At 42.7% G+C, this 27,857-nt stretch overlaps 3 protein-coding genes and 1 pseudogene across 4 annotated transcripts in view; all 4 read left to right on the top strand.

Annotated features, from left to right (window-relative positions):
- The window catches only part of LOC110754829 (cysteine-rich repeat secretory protein 38-like), a 96,234-nt gene that overhangs the window by 26,659 nt on the left and 41,718 nt on the right, over positions 1 to 27,857 (top strand). The gene's annotated exons all lie outside the window — the stretch shown is intronic.
- Positions 141 to 27,857, top strand: LOC148295332 (cysteine-rich receptor-like protein kinase 11). The gene is made up of 6 exons (XM_088252471.1): positions 141 to 784; positions 11,378 to 11,538; positions 26,847 to 26,975; positions 27,050 to 27,177; positions 27,267 to 27,477; positions 27,589 to 27,857. The coding sequence occupies exons 1-6, from the start codon at positions 141 to 143 to the stop codon at positions 27,855 to 27,857; spliced, it is 1,542 nt and encodes a 513-aa protein (XP_088108597.1).
- LOC110761575 (cysteine-rich receptor-like protein kinase 15) lies at positions 11,554 to 17,475 on the top strand (annotated as a pseudogene). Its single transcript, XR_015835175.1, has 14 exons — positions 11,554 to 11,569; positions 12,045 to 12,197; positions 12,323 to 12,453; positions 12,597 to 12,807; positions 12,898 to 13,138; positions 13,227 to 13,380; positions 13,492 to 13,706; positions 14,388 to 15,202; positions 15,709 to 15,891; positions 16,018 to 16,139; positions 16,283 to 16,493; positions 16,582 to 16,822; positions 16,911 to 17,064; positions 17,173 to 17,475. The product of XR_015835175.1 is annotated as a cysteine-rich receptor-like protein kinase 15 (transcript).
- Positions 25,908 to 26,822, top strand: LOC148295333 (cysteine-rich repeat secretory protein 38-like). Its single transcript, XM_088251812.1, has one exon. The coding sequence runs from the start codon at positions 25,908 to 25,910 to the stop codon at positions 26,820 to 26,822; it is 915 nt and encodes a 304-aa protein (XP_088107938.1).

Raw genomic sequence — 27,857 nt, 5'->3', positions numbered from 1 at the left:
AGAAAATTCAAAGAGAAGACTTGAGGTCAAATTAAGGGTCGGGAAGCCATCAAGACCTTGTATATTTTTAAGTCAAGAAACCATCTTGTCTTTCCTTTAAGACGAAGTAGTTGTTGCTTGTTGTGAGTTGAGCAAGAAAAATGGGTTCCTCAAGATCAATGCTTTTCTTCATTAATCTTGCTATTATTATCTTAAACCTTGTTGCTCCCACCATATCCCAAGATGATGGACCATGCACACCTACGGCAGACTACTGCTGGAAATGCTCTGATACTGGCACCTACACAGCAGGTGACAAGTACGAAGAGAACCTCAACAGCCTCCTCTATTCCTTCTCCTCCAACACCCAAAACAATTCCGGGTTTTACAGTTCATCCAGGGGACAAGACTCCAACAAGATCAATGCAATTGCATTATGCAGAGAAGATCTCTCACAGAAGTCTTGTCAGACTTGTCTCAACAAGTCTACTGATATTCTCTTGCAAAATTGTTCAACTCATAAGGAAGCAATCATATGGGCAGAGCCTTGTATGGTGAGATACTCACACGACGTGATATTTGGTATTGAACAAACGGACCCTCTTAAGCATTTGCCTAGCCCAAACTATCCTAAAAATCCTCAACAGTTTGAGCTGGTGCTTACCCCCTTGTTGGGTATTTTAAGTGACAGAGCTGCGTCAACGAATTCTCTTAAAAAATTTGCAGCAGGGCATGCAACTGTCCCTGGAGGTGAAACAATATACGCACTTGCACAGTGCACTCCAGACATGGACAAGCAAAATTGCAGCTGTTGACGCCAAAAAGTGGTTCTCTGACTTTGATGGTCAACTTAGTAATTTTATGTCTTCGGTATCCTTGGTGCCTCGATAGTCTGTGTGATCTGCAATATAAGCAAACGCACGGTAAGACCTAGGGCACCGGTGTGGTACCGGCCGAAGGCTCTCCGATGCTTAAGTAAGTTCGGGAATAGAAAGTTCAACTGACAGATCAATAGGCTTGTATGCCATAAGTTCTGATTACCTCTATTTTGGGATAGTTGGCCTCCTTTTATAGGTCTTGGGAGGTGTGCATTTGTTGATAATTTCGATGTGGGACTGTGGACGTCGCTTGGGAGCGCGCCACGTGTCCCAGAAGAGGGCGTTGCCCTAATAGAGAGATCGGTAGGTAGGGTGCCGAAGGCGCCTCTGACCAAGCCCAGTTTCCTCCACGTGTTTAGCTCTTATTGGCTGTTTATTCTGAGTGTAAACAGGAGTCCCCCAAGTTCTCGAGCGAGATTTCTCGGTCGGGGACTTGTTTGTTCTTCGGTAGCCGCAAAGTTGCCCTACCGTTCGGTAGGTTATCAAGAAGGCATACTGGGGTTCTGTCTTGGTGCCGATTCGTTCAGAAAAACTTGCCGGGAAACTCAAGAGTCGCCACTTCGAGGGTTACCGTTCGGCAGTCTTGTTGCCGATTTCTTGTTAACTTGGGCGAATTTGATCTTTTCTCATGCGACTTCGTGCATAGTGAGGGGTAGTGATGGGACAGAATGACGCTTCGTCTTCTGCACCCAGCGTGCTGTCAGAGATTCCACTCAGCGCACGACACGTGGTGTGTCTTATCACGCGGAGCGGCGCCATTAATGCGCCGTTTGGTATTTCGAGGCGTACTGTTGCAACTTTTGCCCTATAAATAGAAGGAGTCTCTGAGGCAAAACTCACTTTGCATTTGTGAGTGAGGCGAGAGCTCTGTTCAGGCGATTTCTGACGAGAGCAAACGGTAACAGAGGCGATTTCCGGCGAGATCAATCCGCAACACAGGCGATTTCCGGCGAGATCAATCGGTAACACAGGCGATTTCCGGCGAGGTCATTTCGAAGGCGAAGCGACTTTCGTCGTTACACTCCAATCCACATAAGGTACCGTTCGGTAACCTTGATATTTTTTCTTCTTTAATTGTGCATACGTCCTTCCATGGTTTGAACTAGACTTAGAACTTTATGCAAGTGGGGTGTGGTTCGGTAGTCTAGTTGCCATAGGTAGAGGCGTAGGCATGGGTAGGATAGCTCATTGTATGGCCCTTAGTTTCCTTCCGTTGCTTTTGTAGATGTCTGATAGCGAGTCAGGGTTCGAGAGTGAGCCCAACGCATTTGAGGAGAAGTCCCCAGATAGGCGAAAGGATACCGAAAGTGAGGAGATGAGCCAAGATACCGAGAGTGATAGCGACTCTGAGGTTGAGGTTGTTGGCGAGAGGTTCAGGCCTGCGCCTACTTATGGGATCGGTAAGGGGCTTATGACTAGTCAGCCCATACCGTTGGCGGTCGTATATAGCGACGTTCGTCAAGCTGGGCTGGGCCCGCATTCCGAACCTCAGGTGGAAGATGCTCGGATGCCGGAGGCATCTTCTAGTCAACGTGAGGAGGCTTCCACTTCCGGCCGTGAAGAGACTTCCGAGCCAGTTACCCTACCGAGGGTAACAATAGTGAACATAGGGAATCAGAGGGTACCGATGGGGGTAGCGAGGGAGCAGCTCTTCGACGTAGATTACCTACCGCCCAATAAGCTGACCTACCGTGAGCTGGCGAAGATTAGAGCAGAGTACATGATCCCCGATTCGGTAGGGATGAGGATCCCGAGCCCTATCGAATCCCTGAGCAACCCCCAGGACGGCGAGGTTGCGTTCTTCACCGATGTCCTTCAGCAGGGCGTTAGGCTGCCGTTGCAGCCTCCAGTTCAACGGATCCTGGCTCAGATTGGGTATGCCCCAGGGCAGTTCAATCCGAACTTCTGGGCCTTTCTGATGGGGGTTGTAACGGCATTCGGTCTTGCCGATGAGGAGGGGCCTTCATACGAGCAGTTCTCCCACCTGTACAGCATCACCAAGTCCAAGAGTACCGATCATGGTGGCTGGGTTCAGGCGAACTGTCTCAAGGCTTCCGAAAGGGGCCATTTTCTTGTGGCCGTGCCAACCTCCCAGAAGTCCTGGAGGAATCGGCGGGTTCTTCTTTCTGGCAATTGGGAGTCGCCCTCGGGAGTTCTCGTTCGCTTCCACATCCCAACCACATTCCAGATTGCCGGTAGGTTGCTACCATGCCGAACGGTAGGTTTATTTATCTTTGTTCAATGGATTAACCTGTTTTGTGGTTTGTTTTTTTTTTAGGCAAACTAAAGCAACCAACGGCAACCCAGTCAGAGCTTCGGCAGATTGATAAGGTGAGGCTGAAAGTTCCTGCCGGCGACAGGGAATACCCACAGTTCCTCTTCACCGAGAACCTCATCAGAGCCCGCCTTGCGAACCCTGCCGAGAGTAAGTTCACTTGAGTTTTTTTATTATTATTATTATTATTATTTTTTTTTTTATTATTATTTTTTTTTTTACTTCTTCGGCTAACTCCACCGTTCCGTTCTTGCAGTGTCAGAGGCCAGGAAGACTGCCGACGCCAAGAAGATGTCGGAGACTTCGAAGCGGCGCCTCCAGGTGCTTGCGAAGGGGAAAAAACAGAAACGGCATCCCGAGGCTTCGGCAGAGAGGGTCGGCCAGGCTGACGTCGAGGAGCAGCCTCCTTTCGAACGGCAGAGGCAGCGCCATGCCGAGCCTGTGAGTAGAAGGGTGCCGCTCAGCGAGCTGGTCCTCCACCCGGGCCAGGGTGCTGATGCCGCTTCTTCCAAGGCTTCCGGGAAGCGGCCATTGACGGTAGACCTAAATGCCGCCTCCACCCCCAAAAGGGTGCGGCTAGCTGACCCACCGAGGGCCGTCTTTGCGGCCGAGGACGAGGAGGGCCCTACTGAAGCGGTCACACTTGCCTGTCCATCCAAGACAGTCCAGTTTGCGAACCATATGATCGTGGGTTCGCAGATGGAGCTGTCTGAGATCGATGAGCTGCCGAAGAGGGCTCTTCGGGAAGAGGCGGGGTGCGCCTTCCGTCTCTAGGCCACGGTAAACTTCTGACTCCAATTGCGTTTTTGTTGTTGTTATCTTTCGTTCAGTACTAACTTATGGCTTCATTTTTCAGGCGTCGATGGACATGTGGCTGTGTATGAAAAGAGCCATCACTGCTGCCGAACGCGCGAAACGGCTCTATGAGGATGGCCGCTCCAAGATTGCCGATGCTGCGAAGGCTCTCCAGGACCACGCCCATCTCGTGGAGGATATGCATGCTGCCGAATGGCAGATCCAGGCGCACGAGGCGAAACTTGCCGAGATGCACGAGGCCCTGGACGGTGCGGAGCAGGCCGTTAGGGATGCCGAGGGCGCCAAGGTGGCTGTGCAGGCGGCGCTCGAGGCTTTTGAGCGGTCGAAGGCAGCGGAGATAGATGAAGTGGCTTCGGAGATACCGTTCCTCAGGGGATACCGTTCCTTCTCTGAGTTCACCTCTCTGGTGGATAATGAAGTGGCTTCGGAGATGGCGGACCTCATTTACCGTTTCAAGCGGTTTAACCCAGGCCAGAAGCTAAACCTAAACTTCGCTGCCGATCCTCCTCCTCTACCGGAAGGCATTACAGAAGAGATGATCGAGGAGTATGAGGGGGAGGATGCTCCTGAAGAGGCCGAGGGTGCTCCTGATGCCACCGTCGATGCCGTGGTGGAGACTACCGGTGACCAGGGAGATCAGGCTGCCGAGGCCTGAGCTACTTTTGTTTTTTTTGTAATTTTTTATGTATTTTTGAATGCCGTTGGCAAAATTTCTGAACACATTGATGCCGAGGGCATCTTTCAATTCAAGTTATTTTCTTTTCAAATCAGTACGTTTTTGCTTATTTTTTGTTTGATTTCTTTCCGCGTTTGTTACTGCCGTAGGCTAATAACTGATTGGGCCGTTGGCCACTTAGGAGCTTACTTGCCTCGGATTAGCGAAGTGTCCCTTCCTTCGGTAGATAAACCCGAAGTAGCGATACTGCCGTTGGCTTATATCCAATGCTTGTTGCCAAAAAATTGTAAAAAATGGCCAAGGCATCTCTGAATCGGTAGTTAAAGTAAAGAGCGTAACTTTTGATTGCCGTAGGCAATGTTGCTGTGGCTCGTAACTAATGAGCCCTACCGAAACATTTTTTTTTAAAAAGGTGCCGTTTATATATAAGTGCCGTAGGCAAAAATACAAATTCTTCCCTGCCGTTGGCTAGGGGGCTTCATTTAAAATAATTCTTGAGATGGTCCATATTCCATGGGTGACCGAGGGTCTTCCCATCTGTGCCTCTTAGTCTGTAGGTGCCGGACCGAAGGATGCCGACGATTTCATAGGGTCCTTCCCAGGAAGGTCCGAGGGTTCCTTCCGTTGGGTTTTTGGTTGCAAGCGAAACCTTGCGCATGACCCAATCCCCAATTCTGAAGGAGCGCGGTTTGACCCTTGAGTCATAGTACCGAGAGACGCGCTGTTTGTAAGCTTCGTTTTGAAGGTTGGCTACTGTTCGGCGTTCCTCGATTAAATCTAGGCTCAACGCGAGTGTCGCCTCGTTAGCCTTTGGCTCGAAGCTTTCCGTTCGGTAAGAAGACTCACCGATCTCAATTGGGACAACGGCCTCTGAGCCGAATGCAAGGCTGAAGGGAGTTTCCCCCGTGGAGGTTCGGTAGGATGTTCGTATGGCCCACAGAGCTTCGGGAAGCTTCTCCGGCCAAGCGCCCTTGGCACTGTTGAGTTGCCGTTTCAAGAGTTTCTTAATGATTTTATTTATGGCTTCTACCTGGCCGTTCGATTGTGGGTGAGCTGGCGAGGCGAAGAACAGGTTGATTTTGAGGCGAGTGCAGAACTGCCTGAATTGCTCCGAATCGAACTGTCTGCCGTTATCAGTGATGATGGCGTAGGGGATGCCGAAGCGGCAACAGATATTGGTCCAGACAAACTCTTTGACTCTTGCCGCCGTTATGGTGGCTAGGGCTTCGGCCTCAACCCATTTCGTGAAATAGTCCACGGCAACGATTGCATACTTAACCTGTCCCTTGCCCTGTGGCATTGGACCAATCAGGTCGAGCCCCCATTGGGCGAACGGCCATGGACTTACGATCGGTGTGAGGGGTTCGGCAGGCAGGTGGGGAATATTGCCGAACCGTTGGCATTTATCGCACTTCTTCACCATTGCTATTACATTCCGATGCATTGACGGCCAATAGTATCCCTGTCGGAAGGCCTTGTGGGCCAGAGATTTAGAACCGGAATGATCGCCGCAGACACCACTGTGGATCTCTCGAAGGACATACTCGCCCTGCTCTTCGGTGATACATTTCATGTAGGGGGTCGAGTAGCCACGTTTGTACAGAATGTCGTTGATGACAATGTACCTTGTCGATCGGTAACGCAGCTGTCTGGCCTTGGCCTTGTCTGCAGGGAGGGTGCCGTTCGTTAGGTAAGCATGAATGGGCGACATCCATGTGTTGTTGCATTCTATAGCGCAGATCTCGGCAATGGCTGTGCTCGGAAGGGTTAGTATCTCGACGGGGATCTTTCGACCTACTTTGTCGTTGATTGCCGAAGCCAGTCTAGCGAGGGCGTCGGCATGAAACTTGTTTAGCAGTTGGTGCGCTGCCGTGAGGTACGCCGTCATTGATGCGTCCTTGGCTTCGAAATCGGCAGTCACCTAGTTCACTATTAGCTGCGAGTCGCTGTAGATGCTGATCTGAATTGCCCCCATGCTTCTGGCGAGCCGTAGGCCGGCCAAAAGCGCCTCGTATTCGGCTTCGTTGTTGGACGTTCGGCAGCCGAACCTGATGGCATATTCAATTTTGGCTCCATCGGGAGCGGTGAGTACCAGACCAGCTCCGCATCCTTGTTGGTTTGCCGAGCCATCAACGTGTAGGATCCAGAAAGGAGTTGACTGGTCGAGACGACTGCCGTTCGGTAGGCCTTCCAGTGGAGGGGTTTTTTCAGGTTCTGAAGCCTCCGAAGGTGTCAGTTCAGCGATGAAGTCTGCTACGGCTTGTCCCTTCTCGGCAGGTCTGGGTTTGAACTGTACGTCGAACTCTCCCAACTCGATCGCCCATTTCACCAGCCTTCCGGACGTTTCTGGTTTTTGAAAAACTTGCCGAAGGGGCTAGTTGGTCAGAACGATGATGGTGTGGGCCTGAAAATAGGGCCTCAACCGCCGGGCAAAAACGACCAGAGCTAAAGCCAGCTGCTCAAGTGGGGGATACCGAGACTCTGCCCCCTGACGTAAAAAATCGGTAGCTCCGCCCTCTCAGGTATTTGTATTAACATTGAGCTGACGGCAGTGTTAGATACCGATAGGTATAGGGAAAGTATTTCCCCAAGAAGAGGTTTGGAAAGTAGGGGTGCTCTGCCCATGTAGTCTTTCAAGTCTTGAAACGCTTTGTCACATTCGGCAGTCCACTCTATATGGTGTTTGCCCCCTTTCAAGGCTTTGAAGAACGGTGCACACTTGTCTTTGGCTTTGGAAATGAAGCGAGTGAGGGCTGCAACTCGTCCGGTAAGGCTCTGGACGTCCTTCTGTGTCTTCGGCACCTCCATGTCGATTATGGCCTTGATTTTGTCGGGGTCCCTCTGGCTGATCATGAAACCGAGGAATCTCCCAGAAGATACGCCGAAGGCGCACTTCGTCGGGTTGAGTCTCATTCGGTAGTCCTTCAAGATGCCGAACATGAGTGATAGGTTTTTCAGATGCTCTCCTGCCGTTCGGCTCTTTACTAGCATGTCATCCACGTAGACCTCCATGGTGCTTCCGATCTGCTCGGCGAAGATTCGGTTGACCAGTCTCTGATACGTTGCCCCCGCATTCTTCAAACCGAACGGCATGACGTTATAGCAATACAGGCCTTTGTCTGTTATGAACGCCGTGTGTTAGCTGTCGGCAGGGTGCATGAAGATCTGGTTATAGCCAGAGTATGCGTCCATGAAGCTGAGCAGCTCGTGACAAGCGGTGGCGTCAACCAGCTGATCGATGCGTGGCAACGGGAAGCTATCCTTCGGACAGGCCTTATTGAGGTCGGTATAGTCCTGGCACATTCGCCACCCGCCTTTTGCCTTCCGAACCATGATAGAGTTTGCTAGCCAATCCGGGTATACAGCCTCCCGGATGAAGCCGATGGTCATGAGTTTGTCCACTTCGTTCTTCATGGCTTCATATCGTTCGACATCATAGGATCGGCGCTTTTGCCTGACCGGTTTGAATGCTGGCGAGATGCTCAGTTTGTGGCTGATGATATCAGGGGATATGCCCGGCATGTCGTTGTAGGACCAGGCAAAGACCTCCGAATTCTGCCGAAGGAACTGGATGAATTCGGAACGGAGGGTGGCGTTCATCATGGTACCGATCCTTACACACCGCTCCGGTTGACGTTCGTCCAGCGCCACCGTTTCGAGATCTTCGGCAGGTTGTGCCACCGGAGTGGGCGTTTCCTCCCTTGGATCGTCCACTGGTTCATTGCCGTTCGGCAAGCTTGCGACCGTGAAGGCTTCCTTTTGTTTGTGGGGAGCTGCTGATTTCAATACTGTGGCGTAGCAGTTCCGAGCGCTCAATTGATCGCCCCTGATCGCCCCCGTGCCGTAGCAGGTTGGGAACTTCATGAGTAGCATGTGGGGGGACAAGTGGGCTTTTATTGTCGTGAGCGCCGTTCGGCCGACAATAACGTTGTATGCCGTAGGACAGTCCACCACAAGGAACTGGTCGTAGACCATGGTCCTTCGTGGGGCTGTGCCGAAAGAAATTGGCAGACTGACACTGCCGATGGGCTGGACCAGGTCTCCTGAAAAGCTTAGGAGAGGCGAAAGTTGCCGATTGACCTGGCTGTTATCTATCCCAAGTTCTTTGAATGCATCGGCGAAGATGACGTTTACCGAACTTCCATTGTCGATCAGGATTCGTCCGACATCGAATTCGGCAATCTCGGCTCGGATGATCATAGGGTCATTATGTGGGTAGATGATCCCTTCCTCTTCTTCCTCGGAGAAGGTGATGGGTTCCCACCTGACTTTCGGCATCTTTGTGTGGCGGCTACTTTCAATGCCGAGGACTTGGGGGTACTGTGCCGCCCTGACATACTGCTTTATCGATCGGTTGGATGTCCCGACCAGGGTTAGGCCTCCGCTGATCGTGCTGATCATGTTGATCTGCCGGTTGGCGTTCGGCACTGGCGCCTGTTGGGGCCTGGCTATGTATTGGTCCAGTTTGCCTTCCCGAATTAACCGTTCAACGATTTTTCGCAAACTTATGCAGTCCTCGGTATTGTGGCTATTCTGCTGATGGTATCGGCAGAATTTCCCTGTATCCCTGCCGTCTTGCGGACTGGGCTTTCGGAATGATGGCTTCGGGATGATCTCGTTTTCGTTCATCAACACTGCCTCGTAGGAGGTATTGAGCAGGGTGAACACCTCTGTCCCCTGGTTATGTGCCGGTAGTGGGGATCGGTAGTTGTCCCTGCCGTACCTATTCTTGTTTTTCTTGGAATGTCCCTTTTGGGAGCTTCCGGCGTCTTTGCGCTTTTGGCTTTCAAGGTGTCCGGCAGTTTGTGCTGCTGGAGCGAACGACGATGCATGTGCCATGGAGGACCGCTGTATGGGCTCGCCCTGCCGAGCTGTGGGCTCGCCCTGCCGAGCTGTGGGCTCGGCCCTTGAGTTGAAGTATTCAGCTTTGGCATGGATTGCCGCTTGCTTCATGAGTTCGTCATACGTACGCCAGTTGCTGCTGTGTACCAGATACCGAAAGTGGAAGGACCGTAGGCCATTCTTGAAGGCGCCGTAGGCTGCCCCGTCATCGGTATCCGGACATCTCGAGTATTCATGGCTGAATCGTGCGGCATACTCACGCAATGGTTCGTCATCTCTCTGCCGGATGGTATACAGGTCATCGGCAGAGTACAGTCTGTCTGTCTGAATCATGAAGTGGTTCAAGAAGATTTGCTTCAGCTCGTCGAAGGAATCGACCGTCCCTGGTTCCAAACGGTAGAACCAATTTAGAGCTGCTTCTGTGAGTGAGGAAGGGAACAGAAGGCACAGGCCTTCGTCGCTTAGCCCTCGACACCCTACTGCCGATTGGAAAGAATGAAGGTGCGTCAGTGGATCCTCCACCCCTGTGTAAGGGATTATGCGCAGGGGCTGCACGTCCCTATCCTGCCGTGAGTGCCTTATGCGCTCGGTGAAGGGTCCTGGCCGGAGCCTTCCCCAGTCCGGCTCCTGAGAGCGAGTTCGATCGTCCTCCATCTTCTGTACCCTTTGAAGGAGGAGGCGGATGACAGGGTCCCTGTCCGGTATCTCCTCCGCTGTTTGATGCACCGATCGCTACTGGGATCTGACAGGGTTAACTTCAGAAAATTTCATCGGCGTTGGCGAACGGTAGGATGATGACCGATTGGTGGAAGGAGCGTATTCTCGGTCAGACTCTGCCGTTGATTCCAGGACTGGTATCCTCCGTATTGGAGACTTCCTCCCCATGTTTCTCAATCGGGGATCGTCCAGGCGGGCATTTATCCTGATCGGCTATTCCTGCCATTCGGATTGCCGTTCGACTTCTCGTTCTAGCAACCTGTGTCGGCAATCGGAATACACCTTCTTCGGCACATGGGGCTTATTTTTTGGTGCCGGGACCACTAATTGCTTAGACGGCGCAGGCGTTGCCCTTGCCACCTTCTTGCCCTTCTTCTGCCGATGGGGGGTCTGTAGGCTCTCGGAAGATCGATTGGTCTGGATGTTTTGTGTTTGCTGCTGATTGAGCAACTGTTGTGTTTCGTCCACTCTGGATGAGAGGAAGTTGTTGTGTTCCTGCAGCCTAGCCATGTCCTGCTGAAGGGACACGACTTGGGCTAAAAGCTCCGCATTTTCAGCGGGTTGGAGTACAGGTGGATTAGTTGCCGGGGTGTATGGGGGCGGCGCTGGGCTAACCCCGCTAGGCATGCCGAACGGCATCCCCTCCTGCGGTAGGAACGTAGCTTTTGAGGTGGTCCCCATGTGTTTTGGGATAAAGGGTCGATTTTATCGTTTCCCACAGACGGCGCCAAACTGTTGACGCCAAAAAGTGGTTCTCTGACTTTGAGGGTCAACTTAGTAATTTTATGTCTTCGGTATCCTTGGTGCCTCGGTAGTCTGTGTGATCTGCAATATAAGCAAACGCACGGTAAGACCTAAGGCACCGGTGTGGTACCGGCCGAAGGCTCTCCGATGCTTAAGTAAGTTCGGGAATAGAAAGTTCAACTGACAGATCAATAGGCTTGTATGCCATAAGTTCTGATTACCTCTATTTTGGGATAGTTGGCCTCCTTTTATAGGTCTTGGGAGGTGTGCATTTGTTGATAATTTCGATGTGGGATTGTGGACGTCGCTTGGGAGCGCGCCACGTGTCCCAGAAGAGGGCGTTGCCCTAATAGAGAGATCGGTAGGTAGGGTGCCGAAGGCGCCTCTGACCAAGCCCAGTTTCCTCCACGTGTTTATCTCTTATTGGCTGTTTATTCTGAGTGTAAACAACAGCCATTGCCTTAACCAGTCCGTCACAGAAATTCAAACCTGTTGCGGTGGAATGAATGGAGGAAGAGTCCTTAAACCCAGCTGTAATTTAAGGTATGAGAATAATAGTTTCTTTGAGTCTACAGCCGGTTCGTCAGTAGACGGTCCAGTTTCTAAAGAAGGTATGTACGCTTATTATGGTTACCCTGTGTGGTGTGGTTTTGGCTTTTGATAAGATCTCCCATATGATTTAATTCTGATCCCGAAAAAATTGCTAATGGATAAAAATTTAGGGTTAATTACAATTTTGGTCATTGGATTTGGCTCGAAATCAATTTTAGTCACCGTAATTTCAATTTTCCTGATTTTGTCACTATACTTGCAGTCGTTAACAAATCAGGTCACATCTCTCAATTCCGTCAGTTTAATTGCACGTGCTAAATGTGTGTAGAGGCAAATTGAAATCACGGTGACTAAAATTGAGAGATGTGACCTGATTTGTTACAACTGGAAGTATAGTGACGGAATCGGGAAATTGAAATCTTGGTGACTAAAATTGCTTTTTAGCCAAACCCTAATTACCAAAATTGTAATTAACCCTAAAATTTTATTTTCACAAAAAGAAATGGATTTGTTTTTCTGTCTGATACGGGTTATAACAATTAAAGAATATAAATTGTTCATACAGGAAGAAGCAGATTTTCTCCATCCATAATCATTGTCACCAGTATTGTTGCTCTTGTTGCCGTCTCTGTGGTACTTGTAGCTTTCTACTGCTTCGCACGCAGAAGATCAGTAAGAGACAAGTACAGTAACAGTACTGCCCCAAGTCAAGAAATCGGTAAAACCAAATTAAATATCTGAAATCCAAAGCAATATGTTTTCCTTATTTTTTCACCACGTTTTTCTACTACCTTACCTTGCGTGTAATATTTTGAGAAACTCATTATTTTGGATTTTGCTTAGTTGGGAATGATACAAAGTTTACAAACAGTGTCGAGTCCTTGCAATTTGACTTGGGAACTATTGAAACTGCCACCAGCAAGTTTTCTGACAATAACAAGTTAGGTGAAGGCGGATTTGGTGTCGTCTTCTAGGTATGAAAATATGAATTATATCCTCATTTTGTCTTGGAAATTCTTGATTCTTAATATACGGTGTTTACAGTTAGTGCAATCTGTACGTACAACTTTAAACTTAATTAACATGAGTGGATAAAGCACCTCATATACCTTGTCAGGGAACACTTGCTAATGGACCTGAAATAGCAGTGAAGAGGTTGTCAAAGAGCTCCAAACAAGGTGTACAAGAATTTAAGAATGAGGTTGCATTGGTAGCCAAACTTCAGCACAGAAATCTTGTCAGGCTTCTGGGATTTTGTTTGGAAGGAGAAGAAACCGTACTTGTCTATGAATATGTGCCAAACAAAAGTCTTGACTATTTTCTTTTTGGTACAAGCACATGTACATCATTTTGAAAACCCTTTGCAATTTCTAACTCTTGAGTACAATAATCAAACTTTTATTTACTTGTGAGTGCAGAATCCAAAAAACGAGAACAGCTAGATTGGTTGAGCCGTTGCATGATAACAGGAGGAATTGCTCGAGGAATTCTATATCTTCATGAAGATTCAAGGCTTAGAGTTATACATCGTGACTTAAAAGCGAGTAATATATTGTTAGATGGCAATATGAATCCAAAAATATCAGATTTTGGCATGGCAAGAATGTTTGGAGTTGAAGATCAAACTCAAGGAAACACCAAAAGAATTGTGGGCACCTAGTAAGTTTAATCCTTTATCTTATTAATAATCTTAAATTGTATTTCGACTTTTAAACCTACATGTAAATCATTTTGGCCTTGCAATTAGCGGTTACATGGCTCCAGAATATGCTATGGAGGGATTGTATTCTGTAAAATCTGATGTCTTTAGCTTCGGAGTACTTTTGCTTGAGATCATAGCGGGGAGAAGGAACTTTCTGGGCTTTCATCCAACAAATTCTGCACCTACTCTTATAGGCTATGTAAGGTCTTTATTTGGGTTAAGTTATACAAAAAGTTTCACAAAAACTAATCAATGTGCTATCAATTTAAGAGTAGTGCTTACATCTTTGAAGGGCACGTATTAATTGCAGGCTTGGCAGTTATGGAACGAAACGAAAGGGTTGGAGTTGATGGATCCGTTGTTGAAGGACTCATGCAGTCCAAATGAATTTTTGAGATACATTCATATTGGATTATTGTGTGTTCAAGAAGATGCAAACAAGAGGCCAACTATGTCATCGGTTGTTCTAATGTTAAAAAGTGAAACCATTAGTCTATCCAGACCTGAGAAACCAGCCTTCTTTGAGCGATGAAGTGGATTAAAAGTTTTCTGATTCCCATTGCTTTCAATTCTGGATACATTGTTATCTGAAAACTCTAAAAATTTAACAACTCATTTTGGTTAGCTATTATTTGTAGCTTGCTGTGTTTTTGCTTGATCCTTGATAGGCGTGTTTGATTGATATATTTGATTGAACAACTGCAGCTCAAGTTAAATATTTTCTGTACATAAAGTAAAACCAATTGTCGTTTATTTGAGAGGCCATATTAAAACCAATTTGTTTTGGTATCAATTTATCAAATGCCAAACTAATCCGGACTGGAAACAAGTTTTCAACAAAACCCAAATCCAATCAAGCCACATACAAACCAATAAATTTCGGATTAGTTTGGGTTGGGCTAATGGTTTTAGGCCCATATTTTGCATCACATTTTCATCGATGGACTGACGTGTCTGTGTCTAACGAATATACCTCGCAATTGCCTTGTGCTTTCTGGTTGGCCCGCATCATTAGTCTTCCAAACCAATGATAAAGAGTGAAGAAAACATGTGGTCTGGCTAATGTCAGAAGAAAATTCAAAGAGAAGACTTGAGGTCAAATTAAGGGTCGGGAAGCCATCTAGACCTTGTATATTTTTAAGTCAAAGAACCATCTTTTCTTTCCTTTAAGACGAAGTAGTTGTTGCTTGTTGTGAGTTGAGCAAGAAAAATGGGTTCCTCAAGATCAATGCTTTTCTTCATTAATCTTGCTATTATTATCTTAAACCTTGTTGCTCCCACCATATCCCAAGATGATGGTACGTGCACAGAAAAAGGTGAGTACTGCTGGAAATGCTCTGATACTGGCACCTACACAGCAGGTGACAAGTACCAAGAGAACCTCAATAGCCTCCTCTCTTCCTTCTCCTCCGACACCCAAAGCAATTTCGGGTTTTACAGTTCATCCAGGGGACAAGACTCCAACAAGGTCAATGCAATTGCATTATGCAGAGGAGATCTCTCACAGGACTCTTGTCAGGCTTGTCTCAACAAGTCTACTGATATTCTCTTGCTAAATTGTTTAACTCATAAGGAAGCAATCATATGGGCAGAGCTTTGTATGGTGAGATACTCACACGACGAGATATTTGGTATTGAACAAAAGGACCCTCTTCAGCATTTGCCTAGCCCAAACTATGCTAAAAATCCTGAACAGTTTGAGCTGGTGCTTATCTACTTGTTGGGTAATTTAAGTGGCAGAGCTGAGTCAAAGAATTCTCTTAAGAATTTTGCAGCAGGGCATGCAACTGTCCCTGGAGGTGAACCAATATACGCACTTGCTCAGTGCACTCCAGACATAGACAAGCAAAATTGCAGCAGTTGCCTTAAACTGTCCGTCACAGAAATTCGAACCTGTTGCGATGGAATGAATGGAGGAAGAGTCCTTAAACCCAGCTGTAATTTAAGGTATGAGAATAATAGTTTCTTTGCCTCTAGAGCCGATTCGTTAGTAGATATTTCAGCACCAGCACCTGAAGAAGGTATGTATGCTTATTATGGTTACCCTGTGTGGTGTGGTTTTGGCTTTTGATAAGATCTCCCATCTGATTTAATTCTGATCCCGAAAAAATTGCTAATGGATTAAGATTAGGGTTAATTACAATTTTGGTCACTGGGTTTGGCTCGAAATCAATTTTAGTCACCGTGATTTCAATTTTCCCAATTTCGTCACTATACTTTCAATCGTTAACAAATCAGGTCACATCTCTCAATTCCGTCAGTTTAATTGCAAGTGCTAATGCGTGCAGAGGCAAATTGAAATCACGGTGACTAAAATTGAGAAATGTGACCTGATTTGTTAACAACTGCAAGTATAGTGATGGAATCGGGAAAATTGAAATCACGGTGACTAAAATTGCTTTGTAGCCAAACCCTAATGACCAAAATTGTAATTAACCCTAAAATTTTATTTTCACAAAAAGAAATGGATTTGTTTTTCGGTGTGATACAGGTTATAACAATGAAAGAATATGAATTGTTCATACAGGAAGAAGCAGCTTGCCTCCTAATAAAAAAAAAAAAAGCAGCTTGTCTCCATCCATAATCATTGTCACCGGTATTGTTGCTTTTGTTGCCTTCAATGTGGTACTTGTAGCTTTCTACTGCTTCGCACGCAGAAGATCAGTAAGAGACAAGTACAGAAACAGTACTGCCCCAAGTCAAGAAAACGGTAAAACCAAATTAAATATCTGAAATCCAAAGCAATATGTTTTCCTTATTTTTTTAACTACGTTTTTCTACTACCTTACCTTGCGTGTAATGTCTTGAGAAACTCATTATTTTGGATTTTGCTTAGTTGGGAATGATACAAACAGTGTCGAGTCCTTGCAATTTGACTTGGGAACTATTGAAACTGCCACCAGAAAGTTTTCTGACAGTAACAAGTTAGGTGAAGGCGGATTTGGTGTCGTCTTCAAGGTATGAAAATATGAATTATATCCTCATTTTGTTTTGAAAATTCTTGATTCTTAATATACGGTGCTTACAGTTAGTTCAATTTGTACGTACAATTTTAAACTTAATTAACATGAGTGGATAAAGCACCTCATATACCTTGTCAGGGAACACTTGCTAATGGACATGAAATAGCAGTGAAGAGGTTGTCAAAGAACTCCAAACAAGGTGTACAAGAATTTAAGAATGAGGTTGCATTGGTAGCCAAACTTCAGCACAGAAATCTTGTCAGGCTTTTGGGATTTTGTTTGGAAGGAGAAGAAGCCATACTTGTCTATGAATATGTGCCAAACAAAAGTCTTGACTATTTTCTTTTTGGTACAAGTACATGTACATCATTTTGAAAACCCATTGCAATTTCTAACTTGAGTACAATAATCAAACTTGTATTTACTTGTGAGTGCAGAATCCAAAAAACGAGAACAGCTAGATTGGTCGAGCCGTTGCATGATAACAGGAGGAATCGCTCGAGGAATTCTATATCTTCATGAAGATTCAAGGCTTAGAGTTATACATCGTGACTTAAAAGCGAGTAATATATTGTTAGATGGCAATATGAATCCAAAAATATCAGATTTTGGCATGGCAAGAATGTTTGGAGTTGAAGATCAAATTCAAGGAAACACCAAAAGAATTGTTGGCACCTAGTAAATTTCCATCAACTATCTAATTAATAATCTTAAATCTATATTTCAGCTTTAACCCACATGTCAATTATTTTGGCCTTGCAATTAGCGGTTACATGGCTCCAGAATATGCTATGGAGGGATTGTATTCGATAAAATCGGATGTCTTTAGCTTCGGAGTACTTTTGCTTGAGATCATAACGGGGAGAAGGAACTTTTTAGGCTTTCATCCAACAAATCATGCACCTACTCTTATAGGCTATGTAAGGTCTTTATTTGGGTTAAATTATACAAAAAAGTTACTCAAAAACTAATCAATGTGCTATCAATTTAAGACTAGTGCTTACATCTTTGAAGGGTATTAATTGCAGGCTTGGCAGTTATGGAACGAATCGAGAGGATTGGAGTTGATGGATCTGTTGTTGAAGGACTCATGCAGTCCAAATGAATTTTTGAGATACATTCATATTGGATTATTGTGTGTTCAAGAAGATGCAAACAATAGGCCAACTATGTCATCGGTTGTTCTAATGTTAAAAAGTGAAACCATTAGTCTATCCAGACCTGAGAAACCAGCCTTCTTTACAGGAAGATCTACTGATCACCATGATCAAGAAAACGCTCATAATTGCTCAGCCAATGGTTTGACGATTTCTAATGACATGCCCCGTTGAGGAAGATGACAATTAAGTAAAGATCATTGTATTCCATTAATTAAAGGCTTATGTTGCACACAGACTCAGACGATGCTGTAAGCTTTATATATTTTGTTTCACACATGTCATTTTATTGAGAAAATGTTAATTATGCACTAGCCCTAAATCTTAATTTCAATCACGCTGAGATCAACTAGTTTCTTAGTACTTAATACGTTTCCTTAGGAGTTGAATTTGCTATCCAGTTTGTGATCTAACCACTCCAATTGGTGCATATCACTCTGAAGTATCTGGAAAATTTATCATAAATTCGCATCAAGTCTGGAAAAAATTTCAGTTACTTTCATTTGTAATTATGTTTTAATTGTTATTTCTTTAGTAAATAATTAGTATTAAATATTTTAATTAAATTCATAAACAAAAAGCAGCCAATAAAGATGTTTGGCACGAGGACCACCAACCAATGAGATGGCTTATTGGATTCTAACGTGCCAATGCATTCAGGCGAACAAGATATGTTGGAATCTAATACGTTTGCTTTTGTTATTCGTGCCATACTGATGTCCGCTTCTCGTTATTGAATTTAATATTAACGTATATTAAATTCATAAACTAATGATTCACTAATTAAATAATAATTAAAACATAACTACTAATTAAGTAATTAAAAAAGAGAACTTCATATTATATAGCCGCACGGCTAACTTTTGAAACTTTCTATTTAGAGGGGATAGCCGGCTATACTTTTGGAACTTTCTATTTAGAGGGTATAGCCGCGCGGCTATACCGTTGAATATTCCACTTCTTAGAGCAAGTCCACCCATAAAGGCTAAGGCAAGGGCTGCCACTATTCACATGAATAGTGCCAGCCTTGCCTTAGTTGGCTTCACCCTTGGAAGGCTAAGACAAGGGCAAATACTATTAATTGTACTTTATTTTCTATTTTTTTATACTTTAAACCATTAATTATAATCTTTTCAGATAATATTTTCGGTTGCCATGTGTCACTATTTATTATAAAATTCTCACCTAAAATTTGAGATAACATTTTCGGATAAAATTTTTGGTTGCCACGTGTCCATTTTTATTATAAAATTCACATCTCACTTATCATACAATTGAAATACCTACTCACTCATCATACAATTGAAATACTCCCGGTCTTCATAGTCCGACATAATCGAGTACAAGGATGAATCAATCATTGGCGGAGATGGTTCCACCGGATCACGACGTGGGGGAGTATTTTCCTTCGGAGGATGTAATAGTGCCATTATTTCCGACACGGAACGCACCACTGGAACCGATTGAGTGCATTGCTCACTTGAGGAGCCATGTGTAATGATTTTCCTCTTTTTTGTTTTGCCTTGAATAATCTATTTAAAAAAATGAAATTAGAAATGCAAGAAAGAAAGAAAGAAAGAAATATATATATATATATATAAATTTTACCTCGTCACCAAGATTTTGACCTCTTCGAAAGTTTGTCCACGACCCTCTGGCTTCGATGGATAAAGGTATAGCTGGGCGGCTATACTTTTGAAACTTTCTATTTAAAGGGTATAGACGATCGGCTATACTTTTGAAACTTTCTATTTTAGTGTATAGCCATGCGGCTATACTGTCGAAATATTCTTCTTAAAGCGTATAGCCCGGCGGCTATACCTTTGAAATATTCTTCTTTTTAGAAATTGAGTAATATCTTATCATTTTTTAGTTACTTTCATTTGTAATTAAGTTTTAATTATTATTTCTTTAGTGAATAATTAGTATTAAATGTTTAAATGAACTCCATAAATTATATTACTTAATAAATAGTAATTAATTAATTTTTCTTTAATAAAATGTTTAAATCTAATTAATGTAATTAAAAGAGAAATCCATATTATGCTATTTAAAGGAATAGCCGACCGGCTATACTTTTGAAACTTTCTAAAGAATAGCCATCGGCTATACTAATGAAAGTTTCTATGCGGCTAAACTGTTGAAATTCTCCCCTTTTAAAGAGTATAGCGGCCTGGCTATTCTTAGAGTATAGCCACGCGGCTATACGTTCGAAATATTCTACACAGTTACTTTCATTTGTAATTATGTTTTAATTATTACTTCTTTAGTGAATAATTAGTATTAAATATTTCAATTCACTTCTAAAATTATATTACTTAATAAATAGTAATTAATTTTTTTTGTTTAATAAAATATTTAAGGGTAAACTACAGTAAACCCCCTAACCTATAGGATCACTTACGAGTTCATACTCGATTTTGGGGACATTTACGAGTACATACTCAATGTCGTGGAAAACCTACAATTTGCCCTCTCCGTTAGCCAAACTGTTAATGAGTCTGTTAAATGTTGACGTGTCAAAAGTGGGACTCTTTTTTATGATGACATGAACTTCCACGTGGACCAAATAAAAAATTTATTTACTGTTTAAATTATTTTTAAAAATTATAAATATTAAATTAAAATTAAAAACCCTACCCAATTCTCTCTCGATCTCTCCCGATTTCTTCCCCCTTCCTCCCAGATTTCTTCCCCTCCCAGATTTCTTCCACCCACCCAATTTCTTCTCCCTCACCACCCAGATTTCTCTCTCTCTCTCTCTCTCTCTCTCTTATCTTAATTTGCCAAATACTTCAAATAGCAAATACGGATCTGCTTGGATTGGAGATTCATAAACGGGAAGCAAGGCAACATGAATTCAATACTCTTGCTACTTATAAAACATTTTATTCAGAAACTGATCTGCACAAGCACACAATATAAATATATTGTTGAAGTTTCCAGCTTTTACAGTATAATCTGAGACCACCTTTTCATTTCCTATCGAGATATGACAATGAGCAACGATATCACATAAAAGAAAGAGTTGAATAGAAGACCAAAGTTCCTTATTATCTATCACAAATAGATCAGATTTGTCCCTTGTATCTGCCCAGATCAAACAACAACAAAACAGAAAGAAAGAGTCAACATAGGTCCACCTTGTCCTTTGTCGAATCCCAACCCTTGAGAAAATCACAATTAGGATTTCTCCTGGTTCCTAAATCCTAATCCCATCTCCTCTCTCTCTGTGCTCTATCTCAAATTCCGACCCAATACGACGATTGTGAAGAAATGGATCTAGAGGTGGTGGGCCGCCACGCTCTGTTCTTTGACGACGACGCCAGCACCTCATTCGTGAACTCACGCTACGATGTTCGCCACCTCCTCTCCGGCCCTATCACGCCCCGACGACATCTCACGCGTTCATCCTCCTCGCCGCCGCCTCAACCTGATGCCGCTCTCGAGTTCAAGCTCGATCAGGAGCGGTACCTCGATTTGCCGTTCTTGTTCTGGGTTCTGTGAGAGAGAGAGAGAGAGATGTTTTAAAATAATTTAAACAGTAAAATAAATTTTTTATTAATTTTTGATCCACGTGGAAGTCCATGTCATCCAAAAAAAAGGTCCCGCTTTTGACACGTCAGCATTTAACAGACTCACTAACAATTTGGCTAACGCGGGGAGATGGAGGGGGAGGGGGGGTGGGCAAATTGTAGGTTTTCCGCGACGTTGAGTATGTACTCGTAAATGTCCCTAAAATCGGGTATGAACTCATAAATGACCCTATAGGTTGGGGAGTTTACTGTAGTTAACCCAATATTTAAATACTAATTATTCACTAACTAGATATTAATTATAACAACACTACAAATTAAAGTAATTGAAAAAGAGAAATCCATATTATGCTATTTAAAGGTATAGTCCCACGGCTATACGTTTGAAACTTGCTATTTAAAACACATAGCTAGTCGGCTATATTAATGAAACTTTGTCTTCTTACAATAGAATTCAAAAAGAAAAAAAACTTACATGTCTAATAAATGGAATATAATCATGCAGTGGATATATGGCTCCTGAGTATGTAAATCATGGTCGCTTTTCTGTCGAAAAGGATATCTTCAGTTCTGGGGTGTTAATTCTTGAAATTGTTAGCGGTAAAAAGATTGGTAGATTCCTATATGGCAAAAACGAAGAGGGCCTATTAACCTATGTGAGTATGAATACATTAACTCAGTGTATTCTCTCTCTTTTACCTTGGTGAAATTTATTTTTGACTATATTGATAGGCCTGGAGAAATTGGAGGGAGGGTACAGTTCAAAACATCATAGATCCTGTGTTGACGAGAAGTTCACATATTGAAACGATGAGATGCATCCACATTGGTTTATTAAGTGTGTAAGAAAATGTGATGGACAGACCAACCACGGCTTTAGTTGTATCCATGCTTAACAGCCAGTCTCTCACACTCACAGTACCCTCACAACCTGCATTCTAGTGGTTGAGTACCAACCGTATAGTAACATATTTAGGTTTTAGATTTTGTTTATTTATTTAGCACCAAAGCTTTGTTGGTAACCCCTTAATAAGTTAGTATGACACTAACTACTCGTTTTGGCCTACTTCATAATATCATGGGAGCTTTAGTTTTAAACCATAATATAGTTTACTAATTTAGTAGAAAGAAATACAATTTAGTCTAATTAGCAAAAGGCCAAACACCAAAATGTAACAAAAATACCATTACAAAATATGAAAATTACAACATATGCCATTTTCAGTATTTAGTTTTAAACCAAAGCTGAAAAACAACATCAAACTAAAACTGAACCAAAACGACATCAACCGAAACCGAAATTGAATCACAACCCATTCGTGCGACCTTTCAACTTCACCTCCAGAAACCTCTTCAACTTCACCTCCAGAAACCTCCAGACCACCAACGATCGAAGCCACCAAAGATCATCGAAGACCACCAACCCATTCGCGCGACCATCATCGAAGACCACCAACGATCGAAGCAGATTCTTCATCTCAGTTTCTGGTTTTGGTTTTCTGCATCTCAATTTCTGCAGTTTTCTGCATCTCAGTTTCTGGTTTTGGTTTTCTGCATCTCATTTTCTGGTTTTGGTAGAAAGAAATACAATTTGGTTTTCTGCATCTCAGTTTCTGGTTTTGGTTTCGTTTTCGTTTTCTGCATCGCAGTTTCTGGTTTTGGGTTACGTTTTCGTTTTGGTTTTCTGCATATCAGTTTCCGCTTTCGTTTTCATTTTCGTTTTGTGTTTTGAATTGCTCATTTTATATGTCTTCTATGTTTGATTAAAAGCCTTTTGGATTGCTCTTTTTAAAATAGGGTTTTCTGCATAGCATTAATGGAAACTACAATGCCAAGGAAATAGTTCTACTCTTCTCTTGCCCACCCAATTCCTCATCTGGGTAGCCTTTACTCTTCAAATTGGTGAGGTTGAAGGGCGCCAAGGAAAGAGCAAAAATCCAATTGTAATTAAATGAAAACTGCAATGTAGTTTTTGTAACTGCAATGCAGTTTCCAAAAGTCCAATTTTGAGTTCCGTTTCTCTTGGGTAGTTCTACTCTTCTCTTGCCCACCCAATTCCTCATCTAGGTAGCCTCTACTCTTCAAATTGGTGAGGTTGAAGGCCAAGGAAATCGCAAAAATCCAATTATAATTACCAAAACTGCAATGTAGAACCTGTATAAAATTTCACCTACTGAAAAATAAAGAAATATAATGCTGCAAGCAGAAACAAAAGACAGAGACATGAAGAAATACAATCAATCATACCCAAATCGAATATAAATCCAAATATTATGTACAAAAATCATGTAGGATCATCTTCCACCAAATTTTTTTTGTTCTTACACCCCGGCTCAAGGGACACAGATCCACAACCACAAAGCCAACCAAGAGTAGCAGATGCTAGACCTGTAGACTCAGCAAGATAGCGATCGTAATTGCTCTTCATCTTGAGCTAGAAGACCTTGGAGTTACCGGTGAAGGCCGAAGGGATGAGCAGCTTGAGAATTCCATCGCGGCCGCAAGTGTGAGAGAGAGAGAGAGAGAGAGAGAGAGAGAGAGATCTAATCTGATAAAAAAAGGGAGATGAGCCGTTGGAGTTACGGTGGTCGCCGTTGCTGCGGAGAGAGAGAGAGAGAGATATCTAATCTGATAAAAAGGGAGACCAACCCTAATATTTTAATAAAAAGGGTATAATTGTCTAATTTTAGCTGGCCCAACAAATATGGGCCTACTCTTTGGCCTAATCTAAAATACCTATTCTTTTATGGATATTAAAACCCAAACCAAAATACCTAATGTCTCATATCCAAATTACTAAAGTTAATTATGTCTAATACCTAATTTTCCTTAATATCATTTGATATAAATTAATAATATATATATTTGTTACAATCATAATTGTAATGAATTATTTATTTATTTTTAGAAGCATGAATTTCAAATTTTAAATTTGTCTACACTATTAAATATTGAACTTATAATAATTTAAATTCCAACATAGAGAAGAATTAAAAAAAGGTTCATAAATCCCAACACAAAGGTACCCAACTCAATGAACTCATACATGAAACAAGGATGGAAATAAAAAATTTACAAAGCTTAAGTTAAATAAAAGATAAAAAGAAAGAAATGTTGTAAATTTACGAATTTTTGGTACAAATATCATAAATTAACCTAAAAAATTTAAGGAAGATAAATAGATAAGAGATCAAGAAGTTTTTATAATTAATTTATAGACAATGAGAACCTAGTATATTGTTCATTTTAGAATAAATATCCTAAAACTAATATATATAATTGGAAAAAATGGAGTGGGGTCTGGGACCACACTGGTCCGTTAATGGCTCCGCCACTAGCCTATATCCATCCACAGACGAGCAATAACAAAGTTGTCAAGCAACCATCTAGACCGGGGCCACAAGTAGAGTCAAGGTCTTCTCTTAATTTGAGCAGCCCTATTGGACCAAGGAGGAGGAAAATAACACGAAACCGACTTACTTTGTGGTTCTAGAGTAAAGTTGACAACAACCATCATTGATGTCGCAGTGAGAAGTAGACCACATAAATGAATTAATAATGTTGAACCATAGACGCAATAAGTAAATACAATTCTCTATTAATTAAGGTACAAAATAATCAGAGTTCAAATTTCCCTCCTATACGTCTAATTTATAAAACACTTAAGTATTCAATACTTACATGTTTATAGCTAAAGATTTCTAATTGACTCATGTCTAATTTTTTGAAAATGATATTTTAACTTAAATTCTATATATTATATATAATATAATAGAGGAGGGATAAAAATATGGGGGGCCAGGGCCACTCCAGGTGTAGGAGTGGCTCCGCCACTGCTGGTCCTACACTCAATTATTTATTAATTTCCTATCACCTTTTGCACAAAAGAATAATTGGATGAATTCTCGGTTCAGTTTGAGTGATGAAGTGGATTAAAAGTTTTCAGATTCCCATTGCTTTCAATTCTGGATACATTGTTATCTGATAGTTTTTTTTTTTTTTTTTTTTTTTTTTTTGGTTTTAAACCATGAGGTGGTCCTGGATGGGCCCCAACTATGGGTGGCACCTTTAAGCCTTAACCACAACCCAGACTAATCCCCACTCACACCGAGTCGGCCCGTAAGGGGTAAAGTGTTGGCCAAAGTGGTGACTTCGTACGAGATTTTGCAAAATATTTTGTAAATTTAAAGAAGAGTAGGAACATCATTTCATTTTTTTACCTCTTCTAGTTTAGTCATGAGAGTAGGAGCAGAGTAAATTAATCTCAAATTTCCACCATGAATGGTCCTTATATCATCCAGATTCATGGAACAGAAAAAAATAAGTCAACGACGTGTTTGAAAATTCACCGAAGACTTATGCCGGAAGATGCACGGTGGCATTTACAATAAAAGTATTCGGGGATTTAAAGAGGCCCCATCCAGGAATTGATTTTGATTGGTGTAGAATCAGAACGAGGAGAGGATTTCAAGAAAGCTAGACTGAATAAAGTGAGGAGTTTTGGAATTGGGATTATCTAACAGTTTTTGCTTGGCCTTGTGGAAGTGCTTGATATCTTCGAACAACTGCAGGTCAAGTTAAATATTTTCTGTGCATAAAGTAAAACCAATTGTCGTTTATTTGAGAGGCCAAATTAAACCAATTTGTTTTGGTATCAATTTATCAAATGCCAAACTAATCCGGACTGGAAACAAGTTTTCAACAAAACCCAAATCCAATCAAGCCAACACAAACCAATAAAATTTCGGATTAATTTGGGTTGGGCTAATGGGTTTAGGCCCATTTTAAAATATTAAAATTAAAATAATTTTTGGAAACACATTTTGATCGATGGACTGACGTGTCTGAGTCTGACAAATATACCTCGCAATTGCCTTGTGCTTTCTGGTTGGCCCACATCAGAGTCTTCCAATCCAATGATAAAGAGTGAAGAAAACATGTGGTCTGGCTAATGTCAGAAGAAAATTCAAAGGGTCTGGTCTAGACCTTGTATATTTTTAAGTCAAGAAACCATCTTGTCTTTCCTTTAAGACGAAGTAGTTGTTGCTTTTTGTGAGTTGAGCAAGAAAAATGGGTTCCTCAAGATCAATGCTTTTCTTCATTAATCTTGCTATTATTATCTTAAACCTTGTTGCTCCCACCATATCCCAAGATGATGGACCATGCACACCTACGGCAGACTACTGCTGGAAATGCTCTGATACTGGCACCTACACAGCAGGTGACAAGTACCAAGAGAACCTCAAGAGCCTCCTCTCTTCCTTCTCCTCCAACACCCAAAACAATTCCGGGTTTTACAGTTCATCCAGGGGACAAGACTCCAACAAGGTCAATGCAATTGCATTATGCAGAGGAGATCTCTCACAGGACTCTTGTCAGGCTTGTCTCAACATATCTACTGATATGCTCTTGCAAAATTGTTCAACTCATAAGGAAGCAATCATATGGGCAGAGCGTTGTATGGTGAGATACTCATACAACTTGATATTTGGTATTGAACAAACGGACCCTCTTAAGCATTTGCCTAGCCCAAACTATCCTAAAAATCCTGAACAGTTTGAGCCGGTGCTTACCCACTTGTTGGGTAATTTAAGTGACAGAGCTGCGTCAACGAATTCTCTTAAAAAATTTGCAGCAGGGCATGCAACTGTCCCTGGAGGTGAACCAATATACGCACTTGCTCAGTGCACTCCAGACATAGACAAGCAAAATTGCAGCAGTTGCCTTAAACAGTCCGTCACGGAAATTGGAACCTGTTGCGGTAAAAAGAATGGAGGAAGAGTCCTTAAACCCAGCTGTAATTTAAGGTATGAGAATAATAGTTTCTATGCGTCTATGGCCGATTCCATCGTAGATATTCCAGCTCCAGTTCCGGCAGCACCAGCACCTGAAGAAGGTATGTATGCTTATTATGGTTACCCTGCAAATCTTCAATTTGATCCATCTCCATGTCTTACAATTGTGCGGTGTGGTTTTGGTTTATGATAAGATATCCCATCTGATTTTCAGCAAAAAAGAAGAGTAACACAAAACAAACTGTCATCATCATCGTTGTGGTTTTGGTTGTTTTTGTCACTATTTTCAGCAGCATATGCTTTTTCTTCAGAGTAAAGAAACGAAGGGTAGAACTTGAACAAGGTAAGTTCAACTCTGTTTATTTATCTTATCTGAGGTTTTGGAACTCTGTTTGCTAATTCATTTTCCCCTTTCAGATGAGAATTCGGAAGACGTTAGTCTGGTGGAATCATTGCAATACGATTTTGAAACTATAAGATCTGCAACAGATGACTTCTCTAATGCAAATAAGCTTGGACATGGTGGATTTGGAGCGGTTTACAAGGTAACGAAACACTATCACAAGGAAAAAGATTCATCATGAATGAATTGTTTTGTGTAATTAACTTTTCTAATTTTCTTATAAACCTTCAGGGTAGGCTAGCGAATGGAACATATATAGCTGTGAAAAGGCTCTCTAAGAATTCTGAACAAGGTGATCGTGAATTCAAAACTGAAGTCACGTTAGTTGCTCAACTTCAGCATCGGAACTTGGTGAGGTTGCTAGGTTTTTGCTTGAAAGCAGGGGAAAGAATCCTCATTTATGAATATGTGCCTAACACAAGCCTTAATCACTTCATTTTTGGTATGTTTGCTCTACTTTTGGTCATAATTCATATTCATTTCTGCCTCGATTTTATATTATAGGAAAGCATATTAACAAAATCATGTTTCAATTTGATGGAATTGTATTTAGATCCAATCGATCAAGCACATTTGGATTGGGAAACACGTTACAAAATCATAGGAGGCATTGCTCGAGGGCTACTTTACCTTCACGAAGATTCTCGACTTCGAATTATTCACCGTGATCTTAAACCTAGCAACATTCTGTTGGATGAAGATATGAATCCTAAAATTGCAGATTTTGGCATGGCAAGATTGTTTATGATGGATCAAACTCAAGGAGATACTCAGACAATTGTGGGAACCTGTTCACCCGTTCTGATTTACTTCCTGAGATGA

This window comes from Prunus avium, chromosome 4, assembly GCF_965620075.1.
Source record: "Prunus avium chromosome 4, drPruAviu1.hap1.1, whole genome shotgun sequence".
NCBI lineage: Eukaryota > Viridiplantae > Streptophyta > Magnoliopsida > Rosales > Rosaceae > Prunus > Prunus avium.
Note: the sequence above shows the minus strand (reverse complement) of the source record. Positions and strands in the feature narration are given on the sequence as shown.